Source organism: Pteropus medius, unplaced genomic scaffold (assembly GCF_902729225.1).
Source record: "Pteropus medius unplaced genomic scaffold, Ma_sr-lr_union100, whole genome shotgun sequence".
Classification (NCBI taxonomy): Eukaryota; Metazoa; Chordata; class Mammalia; order Chiroptera; family Pteropodidae; genus Pteropus; species Pteropus medius.
In genome coordinates, this window is record NW_024356333.1 from 1,327,428 (window position 1) to 1,350,163 (window position 22,736).

Below are 22,736 nucleotides of genomic sequence, written 5' to 3' on the forward strand. Positions count from 1 at the left end.
AGCAGCAGGAAGAGGGCAGGAGCCATGCTGGCGGGAGTGACCGTGAGCCAGGAGCTGCGTCCTCCAGGAGTGAAGGCACGGCACGAGCGCCTGTGCGTGTGCATGCGCGTGTGCGCGCACGTGTGTAAGATGCAAAGCCAGGGCTCTGAAGCAGCCACCAGGGGCAGGAGGGGTCCTAGCCGGCCTCGAGGCCAGTGGAAGGGGGACTCTGGGAAACGGCCTCAAGGGGAAGCCCAGCGTCTGTCTTGAGAAAGCAAAGCGACGTTTGCAGACGTGGCCGAGTGGGTCGGCAGACGGCACAGAAGTTCAGGTCGGTGGCAGGTGCGAGCAGAAGCAGGGACATAGAGCCTATGGAGCAGGACTTGAAGGTAGTCAGTCTGGAGGTTTCCACGGTGCTCGGCACAGTCGGGGAGGAGGGGCCGTGGCAGTAAGGCAGGTGCACCGCAGGCACACGTGGTGGAGAGGCAGAGTGTGGGGTTGGGAGGAGCGAGGGCAGGGCTTCCTGGGCCCGTCCTAGGTGCAGAGGAGAAGGTGCGTTTCAGATCTCGTGAGCAGGGCTCACCCTGGACCTGGATGGCATCGTAGACATCCGGGAGGCCAGGTCCCTGTGTTGCCTCCATGGATGTTTTATCCATGTGTTTCACTGCCTGCTGCCATTTGGTTTTAATTTCCCTAAAATCGTCTTCAAGGATTGCAGATGAATTCTTTTCTCTATTTGATTTTCTTCACTCAGGTGACATCTCAGCCCTCAGAATGTAGTGATTGGCAAAAATCCCTCTGACCACCAGGGCAGAGAAGTAGCTGAGGCATCAAAAGCTTCCTGCGGTAAGGGGCCAGAGGTTAGGCCACCAGGAGATCGTCCTGACACTGGTGACGGAGTGCAGCCAAGGACCTGCTGAACCCAGGGAGGGCGGGGAAGCCAGCGCCCAGATTTGAGGCCTGATGATGGAGGGCAGGATTCTGTCCTTCCCCGGGCATGCCAGCCAAGGCCCTTCTGGCCTTCCTGGAGGTCGGGAGTAAGGCAGCAGCATCTCGTGTCACGGGATGGACACTGGGTTTAGGGATAGGACACGGTGCACGGGGAGGAGGTAGGAGTCCCTGAGCAGAGCTGGGTGTCCACAGGAAGCCATGAGATTGCCCTGAATCTGGTCCCCGGCTCCCCAGGCGGTGAACCCAGGACCGGACCAGTGTCTGCTGATTGACACGAAGGTGGGCAGGGTGTCTGGGCATGAAGAGGGGTGACGCCCTGGAGCCGCAGGAGCAGGGCAGGAGTGGTGGCTTTGGCTCGAGACACAGGGTCTCGGGGGGATGGGTGGGTTTCCCCATCCTTTGGAACAAAGTAGGCTCCTGGCCTCAGGGAGGAGAAGGAGGGGCCTCTGCTGCTCCGCACCTTGACAGCCTGTGAGCCCCGAGGCCTGGACTCCCCTTTGCTTTTGCCCCGACAGGACATGCCCGTGTCGGTCCAGAGAGAGATGGATGGGAGCGAGGATGGTTCCGTGGGACAAATCCTTGCCACCACACCAGGCAGAGCCATGCCACCGCTGGGGCAGAGCCACGCCATGTTCCACCCTCTAGGCTGCGGGAGGGGACCAACTCCATCCTTGCCAAGATGGAGACCAGGCCATCCTTTTTACACAGAGCCACAGGCTCTTGGGCATGAACTGCTACGAGAGACCACCTAGTGAATGGCGGCCATGACAGGAGGGAGAGAAAACTGGCTGTGAATCCAAAATGTGCCTCCCCTCTGCTTAGGGCCCAGAGGCCCAGCTCTCCTCTCCTCCCGTGGCTGGCGGTTTCAGCATCCTGATGTTTGCTGTTACTGTGCGCGAGGTGTGTGCGAGGGCCGGGGAGGGCGGTCTCGGAGTCCCGAACGAAGACGCCCAGGCGGGCAAAGAGCGTTTATCCTACACCTGCCTACCGTGCAGTCCCCTGGGGACTGCAAGGCAAGGCCTCGCCCTGCTCACAGGAGGCCAACGGCACAGTAGTGAGAGCTCAGTGGACAGAGGGGTCAGCAGCACCCCTGACCTGGCGTGGGCCTGCGTCTCTGTGTCTGTCTCCCTCTCCTTCCTGTCTGTCTGCCTTGGTTCCTGTCTCTGTGTCATGGAACCCTCCGATTTCAGGGCAGGAAGGCCCTTCTTATTACTCCTGAAGAAGCTGAGGGACAGGGAGGGACAGCGACTTGCCCAAGGTCACACAACTATTTTGGTGTCCTACTTTTTCTTTGAGGGTTTATTTATTTATTTATTTTTTTGCTTCTTTCTGTCATATTTGTTTCTCTTGTGCGTGTTGGGAAAACCGACAGAGAAAGGCAAAGTGTCACAGAGAGACAGAGAGACAGACAGCCCCCTGGGTCGAAGCGGAGGGCGTCCGGGCCACAGAAACGTTCCCACACAAAGAGGAAGGTGCCCGGCGCTCCTCTAGCCTGAGCAGAGGGGGAGGCAGGGGAGGAGGACTGTGCCACGGTGCCCCTGGTCAGGCGGCCAGTGTCCTCTCTGCTGGCTGGAGGAAGCCACTCATGAGAGGTGGCGCTTAGGCTGCAGACTCCCCTCCCCTCATCTCTGGGGGCTGGGCCTGACCCCATCAGCTAGCCAGGGATCCCTGGGGGCCTGGGACTTAGGCCAGGCAGGTAGACTGGGGAAGAGCTGCCTCTGGCCCCCTCGGCTTGCCCTGGGGTTTAGTGACCAGAGGAGGAAGTGGGGGCTGGGTTTAGGGATGGGCAGCACACTGAAATCAGGGGTCCTCAGCCTGAGAGCTCCAGGGTCTCACTTCATTCCGCCACCCACCCCCACCACACACACACACACACGCGCACACACACACACGCACACCCACACCAGGGTTGTCCCATCCCGCTAAGGAAAGCTGCTTTGCCGGGGGTGGGGGGAAGGGGGGCAGCACAAAGCGGTCTCTCCCTTCGGTCTGCCTTCCTTTGTTCCTCCTCCCTGCCTTCCTCCCGCTCCCCTTCCCAGCTTCCCTCCTCTCGGGCTTGCTCCCTTCTTCCATTCTCTCCCCCGGCCCCCCTCCCTCCGCCCCCGCCCCCTGAGCAGGGTCCCCGTACTGGGACGTCCGCAGAAGGCGGGGAGGGTGGGACTCGGGGCTCGGGGCCCCGGCCCCGGCGACCATCTTCCCGCAGGGAAGGAGTTAAGTCTCCTCGCCGCATCCCTCCTCCCTCCTCTGCCTCCCCCCGCCGCTCCGAGTCCTGCAGCTAGGCCCTGGGCTGACCTTCACCGGGAGGGAGGCCTCAGTGCGCATGCCCGGCCCGGCTCCGGCCCGGCTCCCACCGCTGCCCGGGCCCGGGCGGGCGAGGGCCGGGGAGGGCGGCGCGGGCCGGGACGTGCCCCCGGCGCTCGGCGCGGTTGGGGGGGCGCCGAGCCCGTCCCGCCGGCCGCGGCGCATCTCTCCCTGCGCGGGGAGCGGCGCTTTGCCATTTGGTGCCGGTGGTGCTTCGGCGAGGGAAGGAGAGATGGGGGGACGGCAGGGGGGACTCCGGCTCCGGGCTGCCGGGCGGCCGCCCGCCACCCGGACACGCGCACGGCCTGCCCCGAGCGCGGCCTGGGCCGGTCGGCCGGGGCCGAGGGGGCTGGGAGGGAGGCCCCCTGCCCGCTGCGATCGGGGCTTTCTCTGGGCCTCCTTCCTACCTGGCAGGAACCGGCGGCGGGCACCGCTGAGCGCCCTTTGGGGGCCGAGCCGCTGGCGATCCCGGCCTTTGTGAGGTGGGAGTCCCAGCCGCGCTCCCGCCCTGGTGCCTCTGTTTTCTGGCCCGAAGGCTCCCCCCGTGTCCGCACCCCTAAGGTCGCCCCTGGAAGGTGGGCTTGCAAACGTGTCTGCGGGCGGGCGCCTTGTGAATCTGCCCTTGAGGGTGGGCGATGGAGTTGGTTAAGGTGCGCGGCGAGTGCAGACCCATGTGGCTCCTGTCCCTCTGCTGTTCGCATTAGCGTGGGGGCAGGGAGGCGGGGCGCGTCTGCATCATATGCAGCATAAGGGTGTCTCCCAGAGGGTGGCTGCAGGCGGAGGCCCTGGTCCCTGGGGGTGGCCCAGGAGGGGCTTATCTGCAGGCTGAGTGATATTCACCAGTTCCTCGTTCCTCCACAGCCCTTGGTCTAACCCCTTCGTGCGACCTCTACTGCCAAGACAAGCCCCCTCACAAATGCTGGGTGGTCCCACCCTCAAACTTCCCAGTCGCCCGGGCTGGGGTGCCCATCCACCTCCTCTGCCATCTTCTTTTCCCAAAAGGCCTCTTCAAGAGTTGAGAGCTCTGTACTTTACCCGAAGTCTAGAGGGGCCTGCCCCCACCCCAGTCCCAGTCCTGCAGACTCTCCAAGGCCCGTAGTTTCACACGCCCATGCTAGAAGTGCCCACAGGGGGTGGGGGTGCCCATGGTGACTCACACCTCCAGGTGAGTGGCAAAGCATGAGCTCCATCCGCTGGCCCACTGAGCTGTGGGTGGTTGCAAGTGTTAGCAGGCATTTTAGTCATGTGTCACATGAGCCCCTGTGCCCGGGCACAGTGGGAGAGGGCCTTAAAGGCCAGTCCCTGACTTCAGGGGGCCACAGCCTGTTTGGGAAACCAAACCTAACGCACGTGAAGCACAGGGCACATCAGGCATTAGTCAGCCCAGTGCCAATTCATGGCGCTGGGTAGATGGCGATGGGCTTACCCAAAAGAGAAATATCCATGCACACAAGTGGGACCAGGGAAGACTTCCTGGAGGAGGTGAGGCCTAAGCTAGGCTTTAAGGACGAATATGATCTGGATAGGCAGACAGACAGTAGAGGGCATTCCAGGCAAAAGTATATCAGAGCAGAGGCTTGGCAATGGGAATGCGGGAGGGGTCTTGGAGATTAGTGGACAGACTGCAGCGATGTCTTCCCCAGGTGGCCAGCAGCCACGGCCACCTCCGCGGCCTATGCCAACCACCCACCCATCCTTACGACCACCTCAGGGCCCAGTCTCTATGCCTGTGGGTTCGGGGAGCGGGGGGAAGCCCAGGTAGAGATGTAGTAGGAAGGGGATCTCTAGGTCTCCTGCTAAGGTGAGGTAGAGGAAGGGCATCCTGGACCACATGTCCTCTCTGGCCTTCCAGGGCCTTGCCAGTGGGCCCCGTGAGTGGCCAGGGAGCACCCCAGGGCCCAGGGCAAGCCAGGGTGCAGGCAGAGATGCCTCCCCAGGCAGAGCACTGCCTCGGTTCTTTGTCCTGACCTCTGAAGGCATCCTGAAGGGTTGGGGGCCAGGACCCCCCCTCAGTGCAATGCTGGGCCTTCAGGGCCTAACTTCAAATAAGTTTTCCAACAGATTCCTCCAGGCACTGTACCCTCTCACCTGGATTCTGACTGACAGCGTAGCCCCAGGAGGCCTATAAACTTGACCCACTGTCGTCCCAGAAGGAGAGAGGGGTGTGGCCTTTGGGGGCAGGGGCGGGGCCAAGACTCCTGCCTGGGATCTCAGGACCTGCCCCTCCTGTTTCCTGTCCCTCCTTCATCTGGGACTGCCAACTCCCTCCATGCTATGCTGCCCTTCTGGGGCTCCCTCACGACCCCTCCCCACCCCATTCTCTTCGGGGTCTACCATACCCAGCAGCCCCAGCTCCTCTGGGCACCCACTCCACACCCCAGCCCAAAGCCAGCAGGCCCTGCTTGATTCATTCTCTCCACCCATCCACGCAAGCACCCACCCCAGCTCCTCGCCTTCCCCCACGTTTTTCTCTTCCTGTTCTCATGAGCCCGATCCACCTCCCTCTTTCCAAAATACATCCCCTAATGCCCTCACTTTCTCACATAGAGACAAAGACTCACAGACCCAGAAATAGACTCGCAGGGAGACACCGGACCCTGTCTTGCCACACAGGCACCCGCACGCGCGCCCTCGCACCCGCGGCTCCGGCCGAGAGAGGCACACAGAGAAGGCATTTGTCTGTGCACGCACATAAACATCCACACCCCCGGCCACCGCCGTGCCCACACAAGGGCGCAGACACACTCGGCGGGCGAGACAAGGGCGCACACATCTGTGGACGCAGGGGGACACCGCCTCCCCGGCACACCCACCACTGCCGCCCGCGCGAGGGAGGCCTCGTCCCCGCCGGGGCTCCCCCCTTGCCTTGCAGTGAATGTTTCCCTACTTGGCCTGCCAGGTCTCTAGGGAAAGGGCCTTAGAAATGCAGCGGGAGCCACTCGGGGGAAAGTTGGAACTGACTGTTCCCTGCCTGGCCCTGCCGGCAGATTCCCTAACCGAGAAACTATTTGTGGCGAGAGCCGGGTGGCCGGCGAGCCCCCCGCCACCGCCCCTCGCGTCCCCTCCCCGCGCCGCCTCCCCGCGGCCCTCGGGCGGCCTCGGCTGCAGTGCCGCTGCCCAGCGCGCAGGAGCCGGGCTGGCCAGCGTGCCTCGCCGCTTATCTGCGCTGTTTGGCCAGCGAGGCTTGGAAAGGCAGGCTTTTCTGTCCCCGCCGAGTCAACAGGCAGACCCCGGGCCGCCGGACTATTTCTGTCTTATCAGTGCAGGAATGCGGCAGCCGCGGCGGCGAGCGGGCGGGCGGCGGCGGCGGCGTGGGCCGTGGGCCGTCAGGGCAGCCCTGAAGGGGCCCCCTCCCCACTCCGCACGAGTAGAAGTGTGAGAGAGCCCAGCAGGACTCAGAGGGGAGAGTTGGAGGAAAAAAAAAAAGGCAGAAAAGGGAAAGAAAGAGGAAGAGAGAGAGAGTGAGAGGAGCCGCTGAGCCCACCCCGATGGCCGCGGACGAAGTTGCCGGAGGGGCGCGCAAAGCCACGAAAAGCAAACTTTTTGAGTTTCTGGTCCATGGGGTGGTGAGTGGGGGAAAGTTAGCGGGGGAGGGTGAGCGAGCTGGCTCGGGCTGAATGGAGGGATGATCGGGAGGGGCCGGGAGGGGGCTCCCGCTCTCCACCCGCCAGCGGGGCCACCGCGGCCCTCGGCCCAGCCCCGGGACTGTGGCCGGCGCCCTGGCACCCGAACACGTCGTCAGGCGGCCGGCCGGGGATGGGTGCCCGGGCGGGGAAGGGAGGCGTTCGCGTGGATTCTTGTCAGGGGCTGTGGGTGGGACTTGGGGGCTGTCCCCCCCAAGCGGGGGGTCCCGTCTGGACCAGTCGTGTTTTCTTCTGTTCTTTCCCTTGTGGGCCCAGGTGTTAACCCCTGCCCTGGGGGTGGGGGTGGGGGACAGGCATGGGCTGGGCTGTCCCTTCATGGAGAGTGTCTCTCTGATTGTGGCTGGGGAACAAGGAGCAGGTGACCCTGGAGGCACCACGAGCAGGAAGCTCTCTGGCTGAACAACCTCTGCATTCCGTCAGTCATTCCGGAGGGCTCTGGGGTTTTGCTGATGGCCTCTGCCATCAGGGTCAGAGGCAGGCCCTCTCCAGGGACAGACTCCAGATTAAGGGGTCTGAGGATCCCCCTGGCAGACTTAGCCACCAGAAACTGATGTCCTTAATGCCTCAAAGGTGTGAAGGAAGGGCTGGACTCTGGGACGTGAGGCCTAGAGATGGAAGGGGCTGGGCGGCGCCGTCACAGGCCAGGGAGGCGCACAGGGAGCCCGAGGGAACCCAGGGCCACTTGAGGGCACGGGAGCATGAAGCTGGGACAGCAGGGGCCAGGTTCCGAAGGGCGTAGAGGGCGGTGGAATGGGAGATGCAGGGGTTCCGGGACTTGGGATGGGTGCCGGGGTTGGAGCCGGGTAGAGAGGACGCAGTCGGGTTTACTATGGCCAAATTTGGTTGTGACCCCAAAGAAGGCCCGTCCTCAGGGAGGCCAGAGTCCCTAGAATCTTGGCCCTTCACGGGGGTGGCCCTGGTGGCTGCCACAGCTCTCTGGGGCCTGTTCAGTGGATCGGTGAGTATCACCGGCCTTGATAAATGAGAGCAGCCGATAGGGAAAATGGGCTTCCTCGGGATAGGTAACCTGTCCCCCAGCCCTGGGGATCTCTGGGTAACTTCCCAGGGGTTCCCATGTTAGTCAGCTGAATTACCAGTCCTAAGCTTGCTGCTTGGGGGATCCTTTTAAAAAGGCCCACCTAGGAGGGAGAGAGGCTACACACATGGATTTTTCATTTGGCCAACTTAGAGCTTCAGTTCTTGGGTAGCCGTGAACCCCACTGCACCACTCCCGGGGCATCGTCTGTCCTGGCGGGGAATGGCCGGGCTTGGGCTCCATTCTGGGCCACCAACCTGAAGGTGTGAGTGACAGGGTCAGGTGGGCAGGGGAGGCAGACACATGGACAGGCACGTTTCGCTGTGGGAGAGATGGACAGAGACAGCTGGCTGGCTGGGGGTTAGGGTTAGGCACAGTGCCCCGCAGGAGGGAGAGTTGGCAGTTGGAAGGGATTCAGCAAGCTCAGGGCGCAGGGTTCCTCCCTATGCCTGGGGGCAGCTGCTCTCCTCGGGGTACAGTGGTAGCGTTTAACGATGATGGGCACAGGGTCCGCATCCATGGCTCCCTAATCTCCTTCCTGCTCTCCTTGTCCCAGTCGGCATCCCACCCACGCTCCTGGGCCCTCCCCAATCCCTCTTCCGGAACCTGGACAAGCAGGGTTTAAAAAGTCTCTGGAACAGTTCACGCCATGAATATGCATCTCATCTGCATCCCGTCTGAGCACCTGGGTAGTGTCAAGGGCATACACCTGCCTCTCTCCTCTCCATGGCTCCCTTTGACTCCTGACTTGTGACCTCACTGGGGTGGGGTGGGAAGGAGAGGAGGTCTGTAGGATGGGACCACCTCTGGTGATCCAGGTGGACAGGAAGAGAGAGCTGGATGTAAGAGGAAGGGCCACTGCTTTTGACCTACGCAGGGCCTCCAGTCAGAGAATCCTGGTGGCGTTTGACCTCAGCCCCTCTGGTTGCCTCCAGCCCCACCTCCAGCCTTCACCTTGGGAGCAGAGTATAGGGGTGGGCTGAGTCGGTGAAGCCCCCTGGGGGTGGAGGCTTGGAATCGGCAGAAGGGGACAGAGGTCAAAAGCAGGGGCCCAGAGAGAAGAGTGGGTTGGGATGAGGAGGGCCAGTGCGAGGCATGACGGCCCAGGAAGTGGACTGGGAAGCAGGCGATAGGACGCGGGGCCGCAGGAGTACCCGCGGGGAGCTCAGCCCCTAACTTAGGTGAAGCCGCAGAGAGCAGGAAGCCCTGGCTCCTCAGGGGCCAGCCGCTCGGTGCCAGGAGGAGCTGCGTGACCTTGGCTAGGTCGCTCTTCTCCTTGAGCCGCGGTTGCCTCATCTGTCAAGTGGGGTCGGAAGGACCCGCTCAGTCTGTCTTGCAGAGGAGCGTGTGGATGTGCACATCCTTTGAAAAGGTTGAAAGGCGCCATTAATATTCATTTTCGCGGTACCTTCCGCAGATGCGAGGCTGGCAATGCCCTGTGCAGTTGCCTGGCTTCAGTTAGCTTCCTGCAGCGAGACGCAAAGCCCCTCCGCCAAAGCCGCGCGGTTCCGGCGCCCCCGCCCCTCCCACCCCTCCCACCCCTCGCTCACGCCGGCGGCATCAGGGTCACCGGCCGGGGATTTGAAGTGGGGGAGACGCGGCTCACCACGCCGGGAGCCGGGGCCCTGGTCTGACCCGCGGGCTCCTGTTTCTGCTTCACCCCCGCCCCCCAACCCAGCGCCCCGGGATGCCGTCTGGAGCCCGGATGCCCCACCAGGGGGCGCCCATGGGCCCCCCGGGCTCCCCGTACATGGGCAGCCCCGCCGTGCGACCCGGCCTGGCCCCCGCGGGCATGGAGCCCGCCCGCAAGCGAGCAGCGCCCCCGCCCGGCCAGAGCCAGGCCCAGAGCCAGGGCCAGCCGGTGCCCACCGCCCCCGCGCGGAGCCGCAGGTGAGTGGGGCCCAGCGCGGAGGGGGCGGACCGCAGGACCCGCAGGGACGGGGCGGGCGAGGAGCGGGATTGGCAGGGGCGAGGAGGAATGATCAGCAGGGAACGAGTCGTCCTGGGTGGGGTGCCCTCTTGGGAGGAGGGCCGAGGGGGCACTGCTCTGGTTCCTTTGTGTGCCCACCGTAGACAGGCTGCGGCCGTCGCGTCCTTCTCCTGGTCACTGCTCGTCCCTCTCTCCACCCCTTGTCCCCAGCTTCTGGGTGATGCTGATCTTTGGGGGCTGGCAGAAGGACTGAGGGGCAGAGCTTTGGGACGGTGTTTCTCAAAGTGTGGTGTCCAGTGCACCTTCCCCGATCCCTGGCTCGACAGCCAAAGCCCACACCAGACCTTCCAGGGAGGGTGGGGCTAGGAATTCTCCCTGTGGGTGCTGGGTGTTGGTCCGGGGGTGTCTCTGTCCAGTCGTGCTCTCAGGTGATTCTTAGGCACTCAAAGGTTGAAGAGCTGTCATAATCTACCCTGGACCAGGTCTGCCCCAAAGCCACCAGGGGCTGGCCCATTTCCTTGTCAGAGCCAGCTGGTGGCACCCCCAAAGCGCCTGCTGGTACCTGGCAAGAGAGATGCCCCTTTGGGTTTCACTATTTAGCCAAACACACATGCTTCCTTTTGCACACCAGATGGAATCCTATAAAATGTGTAATATGGATTTTACCTCATTATTAAATATTTTTTACACATCAAGGAAATTTCCCTGTTTATAGGAATACTATAATGAATTCTTTTGCAAAGCGAATCATCTTGTTATGCAGTAAACAAGTCCCTGCTTTATGTTGTATAAACCAAGAGTTTCATATAGATAATTTGTTCAAAACAAATCAGACCTTTTAATGAAAGCTGCTTGCCTAGCCTTAGACTAGATTTTTGGACAGGGAGGGGCAGTGGTTGAGAACACCACACGGGGGCAGCATAGAGCCATCCTCTAGGCTGGGTTGTGATCTCAACTCGCCAAGGATTTTCTGGGGTGCTTCTGGAAGTCAGAAGCAGCCAGCAGGTCAAGAAGAGGCAAAGTCCAGCCTGCAGTCACTTCCCACCGGTGAACATCCGCACACACTCTCTGAATCCCTCTGGGTGTGTCCTTTGGCCCTGTTGGCAGATGGTCCGAGATATAGCACCCCCTGCCTGTTAGCATCTCCTTCCAAGCCCAGGGTGACAGGGGTGCCGTCCTCACCAGCTTCATGCCATCACTTCCTGCTCCAGGAGCCAGAGTGGAGGGTGGTCATCTCCCCACCCTCTGAGCTCAGGCCACCTTGGATGGTGCAACCCTGCTGAGCAGCACGGGGGAAGTCCTCGGAAGCCATCCTTCCTCTCTGTCCTCCCTCCTCCCCAGCTTCTCCTAAACACTTCTGCAGCTCCCGCACCCCCAGCCCCTCCTCCGTCTGCATTTCTCTGGCCCCGAGGATGTGATGGGGTGGCAGGGGGCTCCCAGGCCAGAGAAAAGAACGGGGTCACCCCTGCTCCCAGTGAGAGGACAGCGCCAATGCCATACACCACTGTCATAGCCCCTTAGGCAGGCAGACTAGCGGGCTGTGGGAACCCCAGCCAGGCGGGCGGAGATGTCGGATAATTTAGCAGGTGGCCTCGTTACTCCCAGATCTGTCGCCATGGTAACCTGGTTTTTTCTTTAAAAAATGTACAGTGCCAAGAGGAGGAAGATGGCTGACAAAATCCTCCCTCAAAGGGTGAGTGCCTTTCACAGCAGCCCCCTGCCCACCCCCCCTCCCTCGCTGCTCCGCCCTCCTCTCTCCCTACCCTGTTCACCTCCCCTCCCCCCTCAGGAGCAGAGCTTCAGCGTCACAGTCACTTTCACTTTTCGTTTAAAAAGCTAATTAAGAAGTGAGGCTTCTCAGGCCAGAGGAGGGGGTGGGGAGGAGGGAAGGAGCCTAGCCATACTGGCTTGGGGTGCAGGGGACTGAATTTCAGCCATCGGAAGACACACCGAGCTGGGGTGGGGGGTGGCCGAGCACGGCTGAGACAGCAGTTGGAATGACTGGGTGAAGTACCAGAGTGAAGGCAAGCGACCACACCCCCTAACTACCTCAGGGACCCCAAGGTCCTAGCCGCTTGGCAGACACCCAAGGGAAGCCCAGTGGCCGTGTGACAAGGGAAAGGACAAGACGAGGAGGTGAAGCCCTCAAGTTTGCTGGGCTCCATGGAGGCTCCGGCCTCCCCTCGTGACGAAGTGCGCGGGTCTCCCTAGAGGGAGAAGCGGTCTCTATCCCTACACCTCCGGGCGGCCACTGCCGGATATGGAGTCCTGGGGACAGGTCCCCTCCTCACAAAGTCCCAGAAGCTGGCCGGCTCCCCTCCACCTCTGTGCACACTGGAGTCACGTGACACGCGCACCTTCCACCTGCCACATTGGCTGAGCCCCTGGTTCCCCGCCTTGGTCCTCCTCTTCCAGATCCGGGAGCTGGTCCCCGAGTCCCAAGCTTACATGGACCTCCTGGCATTTGAGAGGAAACTGGATCAAACCATCATGCGGAAGCGAGTGGACATCCAGGAGGCTCTGAAGAGGCCAATGAAGGTGCTTTGGTGGGGGCAGGAAGAGGGCTCTACGTCCCGTTCCCAGAACGGAGAAATGGGGCTGCCCCGGGGGGTGGGCGCACGGTGTCTGCTCTGTGGGACACTCTTTATCTCTACAGCAAAAGCGGAAGCTGCGTCTTTATATCTCCAATACCTTTAACCCTGCAAAGCCGGATGCCGAGGATTCTGATGGCAGCATCGCCTCCTGGGAGCTGCGGGTGGAGGGGAAGCTCCTGGATGACGTACGTCCCGGCCCAGGTCTCTCCAGGTGTCCTGGGGTGGGTATGGGGCTGGGCTGAGGACGGAACTAGACGTTTGCAGCAAGGGTTAGGGAGTCAGCCCTGGCCAGGGCGGGTGGCCTAGAGAGACATCTGGGGTGCGGAGGCCTGCTTCTAACCTGCTGCCTGACCCGACCAGCCCCACCCACCCCGAACTCATTCTGCCCCCATGGTCCCTGTTCTGCCCCCACGGTCCCTGTTCCTCTCCCACAGCCCAGCAAGCAGAAGCGAAAGTTCTCTTCCTTCTTCAAGAGTTTGGTCATTGAGCTGGACAAAGACCTTTATGGCCCTGACAACCACCTAGTCGAGGTAAGACTCAGGCCCCTCTTGTCCTTGAATTGCTGCCCTTCCACAGGCCCAAGTCCCTGAAGAACGTAGACCATAGTCCCATCGGCTGTACAGATCTGGATCAGAACAGCCCTAGAGCCCCACGTCCCCCCAGCCCAGAGGGGCCTGAGAGGTGACCCCGCTCTGCTCCCCATACAGTGGCACCGAACGCCCACCACCCAGGAGACAGACGGGTTCCAGGTGAAGAGGCCAGGGGACCTGAGCGTGCGCTGCACGCTGCTCCTCATGCTGGACTACCAGGTCCGTGCCTGCCCCCCGCCCCCCGGACGGCACGCGAGGCCCTCGGCCCCCCGCGCCCTTTCTCTTAGGGAAGGACAAGGGACCCCATTCTCCTCCCTGGCCCTCTTTTTCCAGAAGCACGTTCCCAAGGAGCCCTATCACCCTGCGCCCCACCCCACCCGGTCCCGAGCCGCCTGGCCCCGAGCTCTTTCCATTCCCTCTCTCATTTTCACGGTCACCTTTTCCCAGCCTCCCCAGTTCAAACTGGATCCCCGCCTGGCCCGCCTGCTGGGGCTGCACACACAGAGCCGCTCGGCCATCGTGCAGGCCCTGTGGCAGTATGTGAAGACGAACAGGCTGCAGGACTCACACGACAAGGAATACATCAACGGGGACAAATATTTCCAGCAGGTAGCCTGAACCCAGGGGCGCTGGTGTGGGCAGTTGCCGGCAGGGGGAGTGCCTCCACTAAGGCACCCCCCCAACCCCCCCACCCCCCACCCCCACCCAGCCACCTGGATTCCCAGGTAGCAGAAACCATACATGGTCACAGTCTCGGCACCAGGGACCAGGGGCCCCGGGCCAGGCCCTACCGTGGCAGAGCTGCGTGAGCCGCCCCGGGTGAGGGAGGTCTGACTGGGCCAACGGCTTTGGGGAATGTGATATTCTTGGCCCTCGGAGTTGGATGGATTCCTGGGTTCTAGTCCTGGGTTCTGACTCTGGGTAAGTTAGTTACTTAGCTATTTCGAGCCTTATCTTTGCAATGGGGCGACAACACCCGTCCCCCGTCCAACCCACTGGGCAGTTAGGAAAATCCAATTGCTGTGAAAGGGATTGGACAAAGGGATTATTATTAGTAAATTTTAAATAAATACAGCAGATAAACCTGAGGAGGAAAGAGAACGTGATGTTTATTGAGCTCTTGCCACGTGCCGGGCACTGTTTCAAGCTCCGCACGTGCTGAGTCGCTGATTCTCACGGTCCTGGGAGAGGGATAGTGCTGTTATCCCCGTTCTGGAGATGAAGAAACTGAGGTCTGAGTGGTTAAGTGACTTGCTCAGGCTGCACAGTAAGTGCTGGAAGCCGGGCTTACACCCAGGCAGACTGACCCTGTTCTCAACAGACCTGCAGCCACCCTAGTCCCTGTCCCATACGCACTGGGGAACTAGCCTTGCTCCTGGCTTCTCACGGCCTTTCCAGAATGGAAGGCTCTGGAACTGTAGTTATGCTTATTCAAGCACAGAAGAGCGACCTCTCTCTCCTCTAGATTTTTGATTGTCCCCGGCTGAAGTTTTCTGAGATTCCCCAGCGCCTCACAGCTCTGCTGTTGCCCCCTGACCCAATTGTCATCAACCACGTCATCAGGTGAGGCCCCAGCTTGCTCCCCAGACCAGAGAGTCATTGCGTCCTGTCCTCCCTGACCCTCCCCTCTCCAAGTGCCCTCCCCCGCCACTGCATCTGCCCCAGGCCCTTGGCCTCCGCGGGGCAGGTGAACACCAAGGCCTGGCCTTCCCGGCAGTGTGGACCCGTCGGACCAGAAGAAGACGGCGTGCTATGACATTGACGTGGAGGTAGAGGAGCCGCTGAAGGGGCAGATGAGCAGCTTCCTCCTGTCCACAGCCAACCAGCAGGAGATCAGCGCTCTGGACAGTAAGGTGGGGCCAGAGCCCAGCACTGGAGTGGGACATGAACCCAGAAATGACAGAGCACAGACACGACAGACACAAGCATGGGCCGACGGAGAGGGAAGGACAGGTGGCCCTTCCCCCTGCCCTGCTGCAGAGGCGTGGGAGGCGGGCGAGGGATGGCCCTCCACAGGACCGCAGCAGCCCTCCCCCCACGCGCCCCGCTCCTCCAGCCCCACTGCTCCCACGGCCAGGTGAAAGCATCTCTTTCTACCTGTAGATCCATGAGACGATTGAGTCCATAAACCAGCTCAAGATCCAGAGGGACTTCATGCTAAGCTTCTCCAGGGACCCCAAAGGCTACATCCAAGACCTGCTCCGCTCCCAGAGCCGGGACCTCAAGGTGAAGGGGACTCCGGGAGCGCTGGATGGGAGACAAGCATATCGGGAAGACAGTGAGCGCTGTACGCGGGGGCTGGAGGGCGTCTGGGCTCGGGGCTGACCCGCTGCTGCCTCCCAGGTGATGACAGATGTGGCGGGCAACCCCGAGGAGGAGCGCCGGGCTGAGTTCTACCACCAGCCCTGGTCCCAGGAAGCCGTCAGCCGCTACTTCTACTGCAAGGTGGGGAGGGCCCGTGCACCTTAGCCCCCCCACTCCAAGAGAAACCACCCCTCACCTCGTGGGAGCCCTCCCCGCTCCCAGATGCTCTTCCGAGACAGGAGGCGGGTGCGCTGGCGGGGGGGCGTCCTGTCACTCACCAGCAGCACCGTGACCCTGGTCCTGCTCTCATTTCTTAAAGATCCAGCAGCGCAGGCAGGAGCTGGAGCAGTCACTGGTCGTGCGCAATACCTAGGAGCCCCGCGAGGGAGCACGCGGGGCCCCCGGGGCCGCGCCTGTCCCCCAGGGCTCCGCCATCACTCCTCTGCCGCCTGCCTGCCTTCCTTGGGGTGAGGCGGGGAACTGGATTAAAGGTCATTCATCTGACGGCAGCCGTGTGGTCATTGGCAACCGGGAGGGAGGAGGAAGGGGAAGGCAGTGGGCCCCCCGAGAACACTCCCCAGCCCCCTCCCTCAGGTTCTTCTTGCTCGTTTTCCCTAGACCTAAAAAACACTTTGGCAGAAGACATTTTTAATAACGTTTTCTTATTAAAAAAAAAAAATACAGCGACATGCTCTCCATCTGTCCGTCTCGCTCTGCCCTCCCGGGGCCGAGGCAGAAAAGGGATGTGCGCGGGGCAGGGCCACGGCGAGCTAGGTGCTGTTGGCCTGCTCCTGCTCGAACAGCGCCATGGCCAGCTGGGCGCGGCCGGCCAGCCCCTCCAGGTTGCTGAGGCGGCAGCGGTGGTAGAGCTCCTCGCTCAGCCGAGGGCTGCAGTCCCGCAGGGAGAACCTCTGCACCAGCCCTGGCTCCACGGCCCGGAAGAGATGGAGCCCTGAGAACCGGAGGAACACATCCATCACCTCCAGCCCCTCCAGGGCTTCCTCCTCTTCCTGGCCCGCCAGCTCCGCGGCCAGCCGTGCGCGGGCCGCCAGGTAGTCGGCGTTGTAGAAGCAGCCCTCCGCGGACGCGTGGCGGTCAAACCTGCCCCCCACGGGGGTCCCCCGGGAAGGGTCGGCACCGGGAGGGGACGGGGGGTCGGGGCCGGCCCCCGGGGGCCCCGGGGGAGACCTCTGTGGTGCCAGGGTGGGGTTGAACTCCTGGAAGTGGACCGGGAAGAAGGCCTGCCAGCCGGAGATGGCGTTCATGCGGCAGCGGTTCAGGACTTCGGGCCCGGGCCGGGTCCACACGGTGGTCAGGAAGAACAGCGTGTCCACCGGGTGCTTCTTTGAGACCACGTCCATGAGCCGCACCTGGGAGGGGGCCTCCGCGCGCACGGCGAGCCAGGCCAGCCTCGTCCCTGGGTACCGTTGTTCTAACTCGGCCGCTGCAGCCTTCACCCCGAGAAACGGGTCCAGGGCCCCTCGGCCACCTTCCCGTGGCCCGTAGACCAGCAACAGGGTGAGCAGCGCATGCTCTCGTGGCTCCAGAACGCCGGCGGCGAAGGCCTCGAGGAAAGCAGGGGCCGCAGCGGCTTCGGCCACCAGGAGCGGCAGCACCAGCTGCACGCGGGTGGCCTCGGTGACGTAGGGCATAGGCAGGATCTCCACCCGACTGAGCGGCCGCAGCAGGCTGACCCTGCGCGCCAGCGCCCGCCGGTGCCCGCGCTGCGTCACGGCCTCCAGCAGCAGGTCCAGGGTGTACTCCATGCCCCGCGCGGGGTCGAAGCGCCGGTAGCCGTTGAGGAGCCGCTGCTTCTGGAAGCGCAGGCGGGGCTGGTAGCGCCGATTCAGCTGCTCCAGAGCCGTCTCCACGGCGTCGCCCACATCCGCCCGGCTCGCCCCTTGCAGCGGGCACTTGGGGGCCCCATCTGCACAGGAGAAGATGTGCTGCTCTGTGAAGTAGTCCCAGCCCAGGACCTCGAAACGAGAGTGTGGAGTGAACGGGGCCGGGAGCCCCACGGGCCAGCTCAGCCCTGCCGCCCCCTCGGGGGTCAGCTCCGTCAGGTTCCGGATCTGAGCCTAGGGTGGGAGGGACACACAGTTAGCACCCGTCTAGGAGGTCAGGACCCAACCGTCCTGGGCTCTGGGCCCTGTCCTGCCTCTGCAAACACTTAGTGGGGTGCCCCCTGGCCAATCCGATAACCCCTGTCCGCCATGCTCTTTGCGAAAGGCGGTAGGCACGCGAATCCCACCTACCTTACTCAAGTGCGGGAAATGCCTCGGCCGAGGTTATAGCTTCCCCAAAACGGGGCCTTTGTTCTCACTCTATTCCATCTCCGACAAGCCCACAATCACCGAGGCCTCTACGTCCCACCCCTGGGTTTTTAAGGACAGTACTAGAAGTTCAGGGACTTCTGGGTGGGAGGAGCTAGAAGCATTCTAAGCGCTGTGAGGCTGACCCTCAGTTCCCCTGCAAACCTTTTAACTGCATCCAAGTCAAGCCGGGAGCTTATCTTACGATCGACCTGCACCCCCAAGGGCCCCTTCTCCCTGGACTTTGAAACTTAGGTAGGGTCGGCCTCTTTCTACCCTGCCCAGCCCCCCCACCCCGCCCACGGCCTGGCCCCGGCTCACCTGCAGCTGCTCTATCTCGCTGTATGCCTGCTCCAGCTCCAGGGCGCTGAAGCGCTTGTGGAGCCGGTACATGAGGGTCCCCTCGGAGACGGGGTGCACGGCGAAGGCACTCAGGAAAGCTGCGCTCCCCTCCTTCTCGGGGTCTCTGTTTTTGGCCAGTTCAAATGAGCGATACTGCTGCCCCTAGAGGGACCGATCGGATCAATCACACCACAGTGGGGGCCGCTGTCCCCAGCCAGCCCTGACCAGAGTCCACATGCACCCCTGACTGCCTGCCTGTCACTGCCGAGAAAGGGGGGAGGGAGCAGGAACTCGTGCCAGTGTCCCCTTAACCTTGGCCTTACCCTTAGAACCCCACTGCTTCTCAAGGGAATGAAAGCCATGGGCCAGCAAATAGTTCCCTCTTCTCCAGGCCCAAAGACAGGGCAGCTTTCCGAGGCAGCACCTCACTCCTCCTGGAGAGGCCATCTCTACGACCTTCCCAGAGTCCACAGCCATGCGTGGGGGGGATGGGCGGCGGGTAGGAGCAGGTGGGGGGAGGGGGAGGACTGGTGAATAGGGGTGCCTTTCTGTCTTGCTCGCAGGGTTCCTGACAAGATGCCACTTTGACAGTCTCCCGGGGTCTGAGACCGCCTGAGGTGAGCAGAGGGGTGCTCAGTGGCTGGCGAGGGTAAAACAGGCCCCGAGGAGCGGCTGGGAATGAGCCGGCAGCACTCAGCCTGGAGGCCAAACCCTCAGCCACACTAACGTGTCAGGGGCCGGGGCTGACTTGAGAGGGCTGTCACCTGGTGCTGCGAGACACAGCCGATACCCAGAGAGTCGATGAGGCAGCGGCCAAGCCACTCGTCAGGACGGGCACTGAGAATGTCTCCTCGGCAGCCATCCAGATGTGGCCGCAGCCGAAGCAGGAGACTCCGCGACAGCAGGTAGCCAAAGCCCCCATGGCAGTACCGGGCCTGCTCGCCGGCGCCGATGAACTCCTCGGCCCGGCCCAGGTACAGGTCTTGGTTGATGCTGAGGTGGCCGGCGAGCGCTGCCAGGCGCGGGGCCTGCACGTAAGTGTCATCCTGCATGACGAAGAACCAGTCGTAGTCGCCTCCGAAGTGTGTGTGAAGATGGCGCAGGGTCTCCGACATGAGCCAGGCCGGCCGCTCGTCCCCGTGAGATATCACCTGCATCCCCGCCGGCGTCCGGGCCCCTCGCTGCCCGGTGAAGTAGAGTAACCGAGGGAAGTGGTGGGCCACCGTGCGGTTCACAGCCACGGCCAGCGTGGACAGCGTGGCCCGGGAAGTGAGGACAGCCACCAGCAGCCGCTCACGAGAGCCCAGCTCTGTCTGGATGTACCGAGTCCTGTGGAGAGACCAGCACGCCAGGGGTCAACCCCTCGTGTTGAGGAGCCCAGCCTGTCCAGTGTACACACCCCCCTAGGGACGAGGGAGGCGGGGGTGAGAAAAGAGAAGGGGAAGACCCTCGCCACTACTAATTAGCTCCCACGGTGAGCGCCCAGAGTAGCCGACCCTGGCATTGATTCGGGGTGGGGTCTAAGGACCGATTAGATGCGTGAGATGCAATTCCCGCCCTGTTCAAGAACATCCGACACTAACTGAACACCAGTGGGTGCGACTTTCCTAGGCTGAGAAGGAGGGGAACAGGCTGGACCATGACAGGTAAGAAGGCAAAGAATTGCTCCGAGGAGCCTAACACGGATTACCAGCGAAGGCAGAGGCAGGGGCTCAGAGCAGCCCTAAGCTGGGGCCTGGGGCCTGGGGCCTGGGGCCTGGGGCCAGGCACACATGCAGCTCTCACCTGAGCACCTTCTTGTATGGCTTGTTGGGATCCCTGTAGTAGGGAACAATCCGGGGTTTGAAGTCCTCGTCACTTTGGTCGAGCCGAGTTCTTGAGTCTGGATTCTGCAGCCCTCCCGGTTCCCTCACAGCCTCTACACAGGGATGCTCCCCCTCACCCTGGATCCAGGACACGCGCAAGAGGCTCAGGCTGCATCCCAGAGACAGTCCTAGGATGAGGGGCAGTGCGGGTCGCAGCACAGCCAACAGGGAGCTCAGGCGCATGGTGGCAGGTCCTGCTGTGTACGTGCCCTAGGGGGCACAGCCTCAAGGACCGACCAGTGGGACGACGGGCACCAGGTCGGCAGGAGGCCTGCAGTTTCAACTGGGGAACCTGGGGTCAATGAGGTCGGCAACAGAGCACGGCGTGTTTGCTCCCTGGCCCAGCATCCCCAGGAAACTGGCCTGTCCCGTCTTCACGATCCTGCCTGCCACCGGGTCTTCAGTCGTCAAGGTGCCAGATCTACCCCAGTCCCAATGGTAATAAACATCAGAACCAGTTTCACCCACTAATGGCTTATGGTCTGTCTTCCAGTCGAAAGGGAAGGAAACGAAACTCAATCCTGCCGAACCTAATCCAAACACAAGGACCACGCAATTCTGTAGACTGGCTCCGAGTCAAGAGCCAGCCGCAACTGATACAGAGGTGGTCACGGGAAAAGCACACGCTCCATCAGAACAGGGGCCCCAGCTGGAGCCGGCCTCAGACGCCTTTCGCAGGAGCGCCCGGCTCCAGGCTCCTTTCTCACTCGATTTACTGAAGGGGCTGCTGACTGGCTGCCCAAGGCAGGCACAAGGGAAGGGATCAGGGCCTCTTTGCACTCCACTCTCAGTGTTAGGGAAACACAGGCGTCGAGTAACCCCTCCGCCGGTCAGGAGTGGTGGGGAGCCATCGGCATGGCTGCACGGAAGTTCTGCCCATCCAAATGAGGTGGACAGATAGGACGACTCGGCGCCCAGGGCCTCTCAGAGGAGCACGATGGCTGATGGGACCACTTCCCCGCGCATTCTTCTCCTGATCCCAGCTGCCGAGAGGCTGGCGCTGGCCACCTCCCTCTGAGAGACAGGAGGCAAATGACAGTAAGTCTGGCTACGTAAGAGCGATTCGGTGTCTGGGTTTACCAGGGCCCCAGGTACCCAAACCAAACCAAACCGAACCGAGAGGGCGAGAGGCAGCTAGAGGAACGCGGGGGGGTCCTGGGAAGAAAAACGGAGGCGCGGCTGGCTGCGGATGCGCCAGGGCCGGCACCCCTGCTCTACCTCTCAGCGACCGAAGACCAATTCGAGTCCTGCAAAGAAGGCTCAAAGCGACTTTTAGCCGTCAGCCTCAAAGCAGAAATAAAACCGGCTGCGTCACGGAGCTGTCGAGGAGGGGCGGGGGGGTGGAGGTCGCAGCCGGGGGAGGAGCGCAAAGACCCCGTGCTGAGGCTCTTCCGTGGGGCGACAGCCCTGCCTGCGCCAGCGGGCGAAGGACAACGAGGGGCACCGCGAGGCCCGCGGGGAGAGGCCCCTGCAGCTGGGCCAGGGGCGGACAGATAAAGGATGGACCGAAACGACCAGCGATGCGACCCCTGCGGTCCCGGGGAGTAGGGGCGAGGGCGTGGGGGTGGGACCTGCTCCTGTCGCCAGGAGCGGCGCCCCTATCGCCCCTTGCAGAGGTGAAGGCGCGGTAGGGGGAACAGACCCTAGTGCTCCGGCGAGGCGCCGGCTCCGCCGCTGCAGCCGCTGCCACCTCACAGCCCGGCCCGCTTCTTCCTCTTCCGCTCGCTGTCAGTCTCCGTCTCTATGGTGACCGCATCCGGCCGCTCGCTCTGCCACCGCTCTCTCTATGGTCTCCCCGCCCCTTCTCTGCAATGCCAGCCTTTCGGAGGGTGACGTGGTTTGCCCCCGGCCAGCCACCCGACCCCCACGAACAAGCGTGCTTCCACAGACGCTAATCCGAGTGGACCCTATGGTGCCCCAAACCTTCGACCTCAACTCCCATGCACTGGAAAAAAATGCTCTCCCCCTCAATGATCATGCTTTTCTGCTCTCCCGATGGGCTTCAGAACCCCATCATCCACCCAGTTATTTCAGAACTAGTTGTTGTTTGCCTACTAAGTTCTAGGCCACCGTAATGAGTACATAGTAAGCAGGTGGTAGTCGAGGTGGGCATAGTCCTTGCCCTCAGGAAGCTGAGAATTGACAGCTACAGGCATTAAACTCACAGAAATCCCAAACTGTCATAAACGCTATTGCAGAGAAGAGTCCAGTGGAAAAACACGACGGGAAGAATCAGACCGAGAAATTGGGACTGCTGAGACCCAAAGGTTCAGTAAGTTCGCCCAAAAGTTGAGAGCTCCAGGTAACAGCAGAGCGCAGAAGGCCCTGGACGAGGAAGGAGGAGAACTGGTACCTCCAGGCGGCTACATCCTGCTGAGGGAGCCGCCTGGCGGAACCACGCTGGGTTCCCAGCCAGGACGGCACATCCCTAGGGGGCAACTTGGGAGCGTATAGGGGCGATTTCGTTGTCACATGGTTGAGGGGAGGAGCCAAGGATGCTAGATGTCTTGCACACTGTAAGAGTATCACACAGGAAAGAATTGTCCCACTGGGCTTTCAAATGTCCTACTGAACATTCATGTAAGTGAGAAAAACGGTTGTAGTCATTAGTCCTTGAGCCTGTGTTTTATATACATAAATGATGTAATTTTGCAGGTGGTAATAATATGTGTCGAGTTTTCAAGGAACGTGTTTAGGAATTTACTAAGAGTTACCATTTTGGAAAACTGTAGCATGGGTAGCAATGTCACTCACGCTGTTCTGTCTGCATTTGCACTGTCACATTCAAGGTGATCCTACATATAGGTATAAGCATCTAATTATGTTTTCTAGCACATTGAAATAACATTTTATTAGAAGGGATCGCCTTTCCTTTCTTGAAATCAATG

At 61.8% G+C, this 22,736-nt stretch overlaps 2 protein-coding genes across 5 annotated transcripts; one reads left to right on the top strand and one right to left on the bottom strand.

Moving 5' to 3' along the window:
- The first annotated feature begins 6,323 nt into the window (after nt 1-6,323).
- SMARCD3 (SWI/SNF related BAF chromatin remodeling complex subunit D3) lies at nt 6,324-15,833 on the top strand. Of its 2 annotated transcripts, none has more exons than XM_039861330.1 (13): nt 6,324-6,797; nt 9,590-9,801; nt 11,492-11,534; nt 12,257-12,379; nt 12,498-12,620; nt 12,870-12,965; nt 13,143-13,244; nt 13,473-13,634; nt 14,491-14,588; nt 14,743-14,878; nt 15,129-15,251; nt 15,369-15,470; nt 15,649-15,833. In XM_039861330.1, exons 1-13 carry the CDS (start codon nt 6,720-6,722, stop codon nt 15,700-15,702), a joined length of 1,452 nt encoding a protein of 483 aa, XP_039717264.1. In that variant the 5' UTR covers nt 6,324-6,719; the 3' UTR covers nt 15,703-15,833. The 2 variants fall into 2 exon arrangements, with proteins under 2 accessions (XP_039717264.1, XP_039717263.1); XM_039861329.1 differs by having other exon boundaries at nt 6,481-6,797; nt 12,498-12,656.
- Nucleotides 14,111-22,469, bottom strand: CHPF2 (chondroitin polymerizing factor 2). 3 transcript variants are annotated; one of them, XM_039861325.1, is made up of 7 exons: nt 21,491-22,469; nt 19,769-20,269; nt 18,748-19,312; nt 17,963-18,145; nt 15,608-17,407; nt 15,123-15,272; nt 14,111-14,897 (listed from the first exon to the last, which is right to left on the bottom strand). In XM_039861325.1, the coding sequence occupies exons 2-5, from the start codon at nt 20,029-20,031 to the stop codon at nt 16,100-16,102; spliced, it is 2,319 nt and encodes a 772-aa protein (XP_039717259.1). In that variant the 5' UTR covers nt 20,032-20,269; nt 21,491-22,469; the 3' UTR covers nt 14,111-14,897; nt 15,123-15,272; nt 15,608-16,099. The 3 variants fall into 3 exon arrangements, with proteins under 3 accessions (XP_039717259.1, XP_039717258.1, XP_039717257.1); XM_039861324.1 differs by having other exon boundaries at nt 19,769-20,862; XM_039861323.1 differs by having other exon boundaries at nt 19,769-22,469.
- Between the last annotated feature and the right edge of the window lie 267 nt (nt 22,470-22,736).